Genomic DNA, 10,585 nt, shown 5'->3' on the forward strand with positions numbered 1-10,585 from the left:
TCCAGAAGGACAACAGACTATAAATGCCAAAAAACCACTTCTTGATACAATATTATTCATGTAAATTCTACCCGCATTTGTTGTCAGCACAGAAAACTTGTCTGCCATGCAGATAGGCTTAACAGTCAAACGGTGCCACTCAAATGTAACATGACTGAAAACAGAACTCAAGAAGCTCAATAACTATATGGCAAACCTATTTAGCAGACATGATTAGAGTAAAAATTCTAAGATGAGATTTCTTAAAGGACTCATTTTAATTTCAACCTCAAGTAAGACTTCTAAAACATACAAATAACATTGTCTACTGAAACAGTAAATATTGTAATTTGAGGGAAGTAGCCTGTTGCTTACACATATACATTTGCCCAGACTAAACACAAAATTGTGTTTAACAAAATAAGTGAGCTTGCTTCTGTGATACTTTCAAAAATGATGTTACATAAATGTATATCCATAACCTGTGCCAAAAGGCTTAAAATTTATCTTGCCTACTTTCAGCAGTCTAAAAGTTACCCTAGATTTGTTATCTCAACTCTCTACTGTCAGTAGAGATGGAGTAGAGTGATCTCGCATATCTAAGGATGAAGTTTCACAAAAGTTTCATCTCTCTCCACTATTTATCTAACTTAAACTAGGTACCTAATAATTAGACTGCCTACCTTAATTTCATCTATTTTGAATATTTAGATTGCTGTATTGTTAAGGGGGATAACTAGACAAAAAAATTAGGGTGAGAAAATGTACACGAGCACTAAATGATTATCAAGTGATCAGCAGCTTAACCAAATAATTTTTTAAAATTTCTGTAACAAATGCATTACTTTTTTTTTTAAAGCAAAGCTCTAAATTAGTCATGGCTTCAAGAATAAGTGAAAACATATACAGTAAGTTCAAGTATTTAACTGATTACCAGACCAACACACATACAAAAAGCATAATTTAATTATCATCATTTTGCAGTAAGCATTAACAATGACATTTTTAACTGTCACAAGTCTTTATGAATATCTAAAACCCTAATACAAATATCCAAATTATTAGTAAAGATTAGTCATTTAAAGTGTTACCAATAAGACGTTCAGTAACTCTGCATTAAATGCTAACAAGCCCTTTCTAGAAGAATATTAATTTACAGTCATTCTTTCTAACAATTCTTTGTACAGTAAAAAAAATTAGATTTGTGTTTTTCTGCTTCCCTTTCCCACCCAACCACCCACATAGTTTTGCTCTCAGACTGAGCTACTAGCCAGTCAAACCCGATGGTAAAAATCCTCTCAACCAAGGGTCCGAGATCTCAGTTTTAGCATCCAGCTCAAACGCTCTTTGGGAATAAAATCCATGTTTTTGTATAATGTGCAAAGTGCAAGTTTCCTCCAGTGCTATCGGAAGCGTGTGCTGCTACGAACTTCACCACAGAATAAAACGGTAACAATTAAGACTTTTCAATTTCCAACAGCTCTATTACAGATGAACGTTAGACGATGGTTACAGGAATGACAGATCAAGTGGATTATAGACAGGTGCTTATTAGGTCAGGTACTTTCTGATTTCATTAGGCCAAACCAATGTTTTTACTCAAGTTCTTCAGTTTCCTCTGTGAAAAGGTCAGCCAAATCTGCCACTGTCAGAACTGAGGCTTCTGACTGTTTCATGGACGAGCTTGTGTGGCTGTGGGAAAAAGTTGCATGCAGACATCAGAGAAGGAATCAACTTAAGAAACAAGCTGTACGCACTGCAGACAGACCACATGGTTCAGAGTCCAGAAGCTGTTCAGCTTTGGAGCTCAGCGGGAAAACACACCTTCTATCTGATCACTCACTGATCAGCTACTTCTCTTGCACATTCTGAGTAAGATACAAAGTCCATCTACTGTCCTGAACAGCGGTCACCACCAAACACTGCAGAGGCAGCAGAACATGGGATAATCGGCTTTGCCCTCTTAACATTTAAGGGATTGTCTTCAGCTTCCAAGCATAAGGTTTGATATTCCTTTCAAAACATTGGCTCTCATTGGATCATTCAACCACTGTATAGTTATCTGAATTTTATATGCAACAGTAGTGCTACTTTACAGATATGGAAACTGATTAAATCATTCTTTCAAAGCTGAAATCTTTCATAACTACAGCCAAAGATATGCATGTATATTTTTAGTCTCATGATTTGTAACAGCCAAAAAACTGGAAAAAAACCCCTAATTTTCTTGAACTAAGGCCTCCTCGTAGGTTTGTTATATGTATACAATATAGTTAAAGAGGTACAAACCTTTTATACTTTCTGCATAAAGAATGTAAATACTACTTTTGTTCCACTCCCAGTCTGTCATTGCTTATAGATTTTGAAAAGATAAACACAGTGAAAACTGCTTTCTGTGTCTGCACACCAGACTGACTTCGGAGCTAGCATCTGGACAACTCTTGCACTGACTGCAAAACCAACCAGTGCAACACAGCACTGACAGATTAGGTTTGTGGAATTTAAAAATAATGAAAGAATTCATGTCCTATATTAGGAGCTTATAACACACAGGCTTAGTATTACTCCGTGAATTGCAATGCTTTTATCCTAACGGAAATCGGTAAACTGAATAGATAAATCATAATACACTTATTAATTATTAATTAATTGGGCTTTATGAAATAAAATACACAAATATAACCAAAATATTCTCCAGAGAATTAAAATACCTTAAGCTTCAAATTACTGGAACTAGGTTAAAGGATCAATTTTTCAAGTCTTCAAATTGTTTTGATTGACAAAAAAAGTTTTAAGGAGAACAGTTGGTGTTTATATGTAAGATATGCATACTTAACTGTAATAAAAGTATAGTTGAGAACTACCTTTTAATTTTCAGTGCAATAATGATGTTTTAAAAAAATTCACATACCTTCTATCTACAGTTTTCAGCATAGTCTGCATTCTCTCTTCTATGGTTGCTTTTATCAAGAACCTATGAACAATGGTAGATCTGAATGTGTTTAAAAAAGAAAACAAGACCAAAAGTGAGCAGAAGATATGCTGTTACTGTCAAGGTTCAAGAACACATTTTTGTCTCATACTAATTATTGTAAGAGAGCTGAAAAAATGCCTCTATTTTAAGAAAGAAATCTTACAAGGTGATTAACAACTTCCACTGACATTTAAGAATGCTTAGTGCCTCCCAGAGCACACACTTCCACTTGGCTGGATCACACACAAAATGAATGTAAGCTGTATTAACTAAAACCCTAAAGCAGATGCTGGGCAAAGTTCTGCTTTCTGTGACCCTACTATAAACAAACAGCTCGCAAAAGCCTAGCCTGTCCTTTAAAGAAACAACCGTGGCCCACTAGTTATATACAATGTTTATGCTGCATTGTTCCAAGTCAGTCCAAGAGACAGGGCTCACACTGATGGATAATTAAAGCTCGTGCTCAGAGTTTTAACAATATTGTTCTTCAAGATGGCAAAATACTACAGATTTTTTCAAAAAGTCAGTAATTGTAGTCAGTAAACATGAAATTGTAAACACCAGTAAAACACAAACCCCAAAATGTCAATAAACAAAAAATGAGAACTCCATTTACGAAATAAAATTTCAAAAAGAAAGCTGTAATAATAATTAAAAAAAAATGTCAGGCACAAGAAAGTGAAAAGAGTCAGCTCCAAAGGTAGAAATGAAAAATCACTCCAGGCTCCCCAGTATAAACATTTTTCAAGATATGAACTCTTGAAAGTGCTTGGATGGTTTTCAGAACTTAAGTTGAAACTTTGGCAGGTAACATTATACAGAACAATGCTGGGGGAATAACTTTGTGATTCATAGGCAAAGGTCTGACCAAAAAAAGAGAACTAAATAAGAACTGAACTGGTAATAGTTGCACTAGTGAAACTAAACAGAGTATTCCCTTATGCTCACTGTACTTGAACACACCCCTTTTTCACGAATAAGACTTCAGCGAGGTTTATTTAAGAAATACAGCATACATTCTTGCTGGTTTTATTGCAAGGTTTTTGCCAGACCTTTTGTGCCAGCATCATGTGAAATTGTAATGCAGGTTGTTTCAATCAGTCTTTCCTATGCCCTCACAGTTGATTGAAAATCTTTACCAACACACCCAAATATCCACCTGTTCATAAGCGTTCTTTCACATACATGCTCATTCATGCCCTCTCGCTTTGCCTCCGTTTCCAGAACACAAAGCCAACTATTATTCTAGAATATTATTATTCCAGAATTGATTCCAACTATTTTTCTTCTTCACATACAGCATTTTTAAATTATTTTTTCAAGTGACATGAAAACTAAGGAAAAACACATACATCATTTCCATTCAGGACAAACTTTCCAAAATGTTTGTTAAATGTTCAGTAGTGCCCATGTAAAATTTGCAATACTGAAACAGACAAAAGACATGCAAACTCATTAACGTCTTCAAAAAGATCTAGACAGGTGAAGGCAGAACTGTGATTTAAAAACTAATCAGTTCTAAAGAGTGTGTGCTATAACTTTCTTGTTAGAAAACAAACAAAACCAGCCCCCCCAAAAAATCCCCAGAACTTACGCAGCTCCTAATCTGGAGCTGGGAATGACCAGCTAGGAGGAGTCTCTCAAGGAAACTAGGAAGGGCCGTGCCTAAACTTAGCCACATACGACTTAAATTGTGAGTTGCTCAGACCTGCAACGCTAGGACATTTCTGGACGTGCTTACAAGCAGAAGTTGAAAGTTAAAAACTAAAGCATCAATGGCACACATAAAATACAGCAAGAGTTGAACAAGGGTTTTCAGGATTTTGGACTCAAGAGCCTACACTCTTCCTAAATGCAATTTGCTTCTGCATCTTACCACCACAGCATGAAAGAACTCCCCAAAATACACATTGTGTATTTTCAGCAAACTTTTTTTATTTTATTTTAATCTTCCTGTCCCTTATATGATCATCTTTAAAAATAGGATTCCTATGAATACCTTCATCTCCAAAATTGAGAAGTTCAGTGAACTAGATTTATTCTGATTACCGTATGCAGTTCTATCCTGGACCATATCTAAACCACTCAAGGCAATTTTAACCCTTACTTTGTTTGGCCGATACGATGTACTCTGCCAATAGCCTGCAGCTCATGTGCAGGATTCAGAATGGGCTCCACGAGCAGAACGTGAGTTGCTTCGATGATATTTAGTCCATTGGAACCAGTGTGAAGAGGCAGCAGCAAAATATTGATGTTTGGATCGTATTTAAACGCAGAGAGATTTTCCTAAAAGGCAAACATCATAGCAGCATGGCAAAAGTTCCTCAATAAAGAGTGTGGGGGACATCTCTATATTTAAGAAAGTATAGCAGCTACTACAGGCCCCAGAGTGACAACTCTGCAGCCTGACTGATCCAAGACCTGTCATCCCAGAACAGACACTTGACAGATATCAGGAAGGCAAGAACTTCTTGCAACACTGATCAGTGCATCTCATCCTTAACATCCATGCCAACGCTTCTTTCTCAAAAGTGAAAGTGCTGTTTATCTCTAAAGGCTTTAAATTGTGGTTTTTGTGACTATGATTTTTAGAATTAATGAGTTAAGAGATCAAAGCTTCTGCCAAACAAATTTGCTGCTCTTTCAGTTTCTCAAATGAAGCAATGAAGTAAAAGGATCAAATTAACTTTTATGAACTGTAGTTTTCCCCACTGAAAATAATTTTAAGAAAAATATCGTTTATGTACCTGAAATTTACTGATTCCATTGATCTGAGAAAAAATCATGTTGTTGTCGTACAAAGCTTTTGAAATTATGTCCAACACATCTTGCCACTGTAAAAAAAAAACAAAACCAGAACCACACAAGTAACTCAACATTACAACCAGCAATGACAACTAAAATATACTAATTAACTTCCCTAAGAAAGACTAGATAAAAAGGCCTTTCAAAATACTAGCATTTGCATTTTAAAAAAAAAGGAAAAAAGAAAAAGAAAAAAGATTTGTGTGCCACGAACCAAGTCTTTCATAAAACTAAATAAGAAATATAATTAAAAAGATCAGCTTGAATAAAGAAATTGGTAGCCATCACAAAACAAGTTTTACAATGTAGCAAAAATACCTGGACATTACATTTAAAAATATCTAGAATTTCTAATGCTCCCAAATAAGTCTAAGTGTTTGCCCTTTAAAGAAACAAGCTTTTACATCTGTTGACTACGATCATTGTTCATGTCCCAGTTACATGAATTGCCTTACAAATTCTCAAAACAATCAAGTGGCTGTACAGAATGATTCAACATTTTGGTAGCTAAACCAATTCCTGAAAATATTATGACTTCTTTAAACTCACACACACACAAAGACAAGACAGAGAATGGTGATTAATACCGTTGAGAAAACTAGGGATTTAGCCCCTGGATCTTTAAACTGAATTTTCTTCAGTGTTCGGACCACAGCTTCCACTTTGGTGGAGTGACTTCCCTTTGAAAAGTCAAAGAAGAGCATTAGTGAAGTAGGATATTAGGCAACTCCGTTCACATTCATTGCTTTCTTAAATAATGTTATATTAGGACTCTCACATATCTTACACAAATTTAAAAATGAGCAACCTGGAGGAAAGGCAGGTTAAGCAGCACTGTACTGCTTTTATACCTCCCTTATACCCCACTGCTATAGGGTCAGCAGTGTACTGCAGCCTGTGCCGTCGAGGGAAGAATGAAGTGCCACACGTACACCTGTCTGGTTCTGCACGAGGCGCAATGGATAGCCCGAGCACTGCAGTGGCACCAAACATGCCAGTTAGGCCTCCTGAGCTTTAACTTAGTGGCACAATCTTTAAAGGATCTTCCAGATGCACATTTGAATTTCCCTCCCTTCACATCTCTTGAAAACTGGCAATGAAAAAGCCTACCTGAATGCTATTTCTGTTGCTTTTGTTTCTCACTCTGGCAACAGTAAACTGACACTTAGTACTATGAAGCTTGTTAATTATATTTAAAATAATAAGAAATTGGTAAACATAATTAAATTAATTCTTGAAGGATTGCACACTGCAATGAAAACATCTTCATATTCTGAATTCAGAAGTATTTCAGTGCTTAATGAATCCAATACTACATTCTAACTTCTTGTCCACTTGGATTTCTGTACTCCTCCCTTTCCCCTTAAGTCAGGAAGAGGTTTCTGAGAAACAGTTCTGTAGTATCTCCCTCTATTTCCTTCAGTATGTACTTTGTATTACAGCAATTTTACCTAATTTTTTTTTTTTTTTTAGAAGCCCTTATTTAATTCCTTACTAGTTCTTACATGCATAGTAATTTCAAGCTGCACTAGATTCAGCTGGACAAATATTGTTTTATTTCTGTCTGCACCTGTCCTCTGAACATTGAATTAACTATGTTGGCTTGCCACAATGACAGATCAAATTTACTGAAGTTATGCTGCTTGCAGAACTGGCGGGGAAGGATGTCAGCAGTCTGAGCACGAGTTGGGAACCAACTCTGGGCTGCTTGATCATTCATACGTTCTGCAGCTAAATGAATGCTCCAGAAATACATGTAAAAAGACTTTCTGCAGATTGTTTTACCAAAGGCTGCTCCATTTTATTTCCCAGAGTCTCCCATCGCGATTTGAATTCTGTGTCATAGACATAGAAATAAACCAGCTTTTTTTCATGTCATCTCTGTTGTACCTGGTAGACATTAACACTGTTTCCAAAAGTCAGACCAACAATTAAAAATGCTTATGTCAGTAGGTGTTATGATCTGCAAGGATGAATGACACATTTGCAGCCCTACAGCAGCTGCCTACCAATCATAACCACCTACAGTTAGGAGGTCTGAGACTAACTTTTGGTATTTCCTATATATTCCAGGGTCACTTATGTGCTTCTCTGATACCATTTGTCTCTGAATCAATGATGGCAATTCTGGCTAATCTGCTCTGACGGTCTTTTCCTCAGAGACTTTTTTTGGACCTCACCACAGGTCCTATTTTTCCCTGCTGTAAGACAGAGTGGCTTTAGCCACTGTTGTTGATTTTTCCACTCCTCAGACTTCTTGTGACTCAGGTGTTACAAATATGACTTTGTACAAGATCAGTCAGAGGAACTATGGCAAAGAGAAGAACAGCACAATAATCAAAGTGGTTACAGTCTTTTTGCTCTGTTTTTAAAACAAGATGAGTAAGTGTGCAAAGTTCTCCATCCCTCCACTTACATTGCATTAGACTTGTCATTGAAGTAACAATTTACTAAAGCTTTGGTTCACAGCACACAAAAAAATTTCAATTTCGTTCTCAGTGTTTATGGAGAGATGAAACTGATAGAGGTACCCTTGCTATTATGAATTCTTGATTTTCAGTCTGTCTTAAAAAAAAAAATGTTACCCCGCTCGTTACTCACACACCTTGAGTTTGCCATTTTGTTGAATATCCCGATAAATATTTATAAACAGATTAGCTAGGTCTAATTAATTATGGAACAGCACATATTAGAATCAAAACTACCCTCTAACAAACAATTTCTGTCTCGGATGACAGGCTGGCAATACCCACTGTAATGCTGACCAGACATTGGACGCTTGTACAGAACCAAAACATGCAGGGATGCCAGTAATCTCTCTCAGTATAAAATGCTCCCATTTACAGTAGTCCTTTTACATCTAAGGCATTAACCTAAGATGGCTAGTGCTGGTACAATAAAGAGCAAGATATATACAGTGTAACAGAAGAAAAAGAAAAAAAAAAAAGAAGTGCTGAATACTGAAGGAGATCAGAGGGACTGAGAAAGATCAGACGAAAATATAAATGCTGAATAAATCACACAATTTTCATATATATACTGCAAGATATTGATCTTAACCTCAGTATTCCATAGAAACCATAGTAAGTTATTCTTTGTCAACTATCTTTAAAAGAATATGTTAAGAATAAAAATTTCTACCTCAATGTTGCTTGTTTTGATAGTACATACAGGGAAGCTACAGTATAAATTGTTAATTTTTCATTAAATAAGAAGGGGCCTTGCTCAAGATGACATGTGAATTCAAATAGAACTTTTTGCTTTGCCTGAAGTTTTTGTTACAGAAATAAGAAAACATTATAACCCTTTACACAGGACAGTAGATGACGTGTTCCTTCTGTGTTTTATTTATGAAATTGAGTTATTCTATTTTTTAACATAATTTATGAAGCATACTTGAAATTTTCTTGTTAGAAACAGGCTGGTATCTCTAAAACCTGAAGAAATGATCTGTTAAAAAACACGTGTGAAGCAAGGTCCTAATAACTAGCATTTCAAAACTATAGCCTGTTTACTCCCCCTGGTGCCACAGGCTGCCAACTACTTCAAATCTAGTAATTTGAGTTAGGAAGCGCCTGCTCAAAAAATGGAATTCCAGTTCTCCAGAGGGGCTGACGTAACTAGTGTGAACATGGTAGCATCGACTTCAGTAGAGGCCAGCAACCCTAGCATACCTGCAAGGTTGAAGGAGGCTTGCACAGATACCATGGAAGTCTTTGTCAGCACATTTTGTTATTGTTTTTATCTACACTAACCAGATTAAAACTATGATTGGTATGTCCAGCTGTATTATAATCATATCAATTAGTATCACCTAAATCAAAATATTACCATTAGCCATTTACCTTTGTATTTTAGTCTAGAATCCTTTATTTTTTCCACAACTGCAATAACCACAGTTTTTTGGTTTAACACTATTCTGTAACAAATTTGTGCAAAGCAAAAAGGTACCTGTGCACTACATATGTGTCACTATTGCTAAAGACTCATGGAGATGCTGTCTCTTCCTCCACTTCTGCCTTCAATCCAATGAAAACCCTCTGTTACCAAGAAAATTAGATGAAACCCGTGCCATCAGGACATTTCCTAGAGGTTCATTAACTTTTGTCATTAGGAAGGTACACAAGTTACAAATAAAGTTTCCCTGCCAGACTTGACCTTTAAGGTATCTTTTGTAGTAAGGGGAAAGTCAAGCCACAGTATTTTGCTAAGTAGGAGACGTACTTTGTATGTATGGTTATTTTAGTAAGACTTGTAGAAAATTAATTACCTTTAAAACTCAGACTCTTTGTCAAGCTGTTTGAAATGATCTAATGGGTGGCTAAATTAAGGGAGAAGACTAAGACAGGACAATGAAAAGACCTCGTCTCCTCCAAAAGCCAGGCTAAAAGGAACAAACAGAGAAAGTCACAGTAGAAAATACAGCTACCACTCTTCCACAGAGCTGTATGTTGTCCATGGAAAGCTTTGAGAAAGAAATTTTCCAGGCAGGGAGCTGTTTTAAGACCAAAAGTCACTCTTTACTCAACGATCATCTTTTCAGTAGGTGTTACGTATCCAGTCAGTGAGGCTTTAACCAAATACCACCAAGTTTAAATCACAGATAGGCAAGAAGCACTAATAGTTTTTCCAAAGTTCTCCTTTTGATTTTTCAAACAAAAACAAAACCAAAAAAACCCTCAGAAAGAATACTTGCAGAGTATCCAGCTGCATAGAGTCAACACTCATCTAGAATATAGAGAAAAAGCCTACATCACACAACTCGATCAAAAGAATTGGGGATGCGCTTGAATAAAGTGGCCTCACAACTATGTTACTGACGACACA

General features: G+C 36.2%; 1 protein-coding gene across 1 annotated transcript in view; it reads right to left on the reverse strand.

The window, feature by feature from the left end:
- Positions 1–1,479: 1,479 nt before the first annotated feature.
- SHPRH (SNF2 histone linker PHD RING helicase, E3 ubiquitin protein ligase) overlaps positions 1,480–10,585 on the reverse strand; it is a 47,256-nt gene continuing 38,150 nt past the window's right edge. The window contains 5 exon segments of the mRNA XM_009709751.1: positions 1,480–1,671; positions 2,891–2,971; positions 5,061–5,239; positions 5,701–5,787; positions 6,346–6,438. Of these exon segments, the coding sequence (XP_009708053.1) occupies positions 1,575–1,671; positions 2,891–2,971; positions 5,061–5,239; positions 5,701–5,787; positions 6,346–6,438 (537 nt within the window). The 3' untranslated portion in view covers positions 1,480–1,574.

This window comes from Cariama cristata, unplaced genomic scaffold, assembly GCF_000690535.1.
Source record: "Cariama cristata isolate BGI_N322 unplaced genomic scaffold, ASM69053v1 scaffold4061, whole genome shotgun sequence".
Lineage (NCBI taxonomy): Eukaryota > Metazoa > Chordata > Aves > Cariamiformes > Cariamidae > Cariama > Cariama cristata.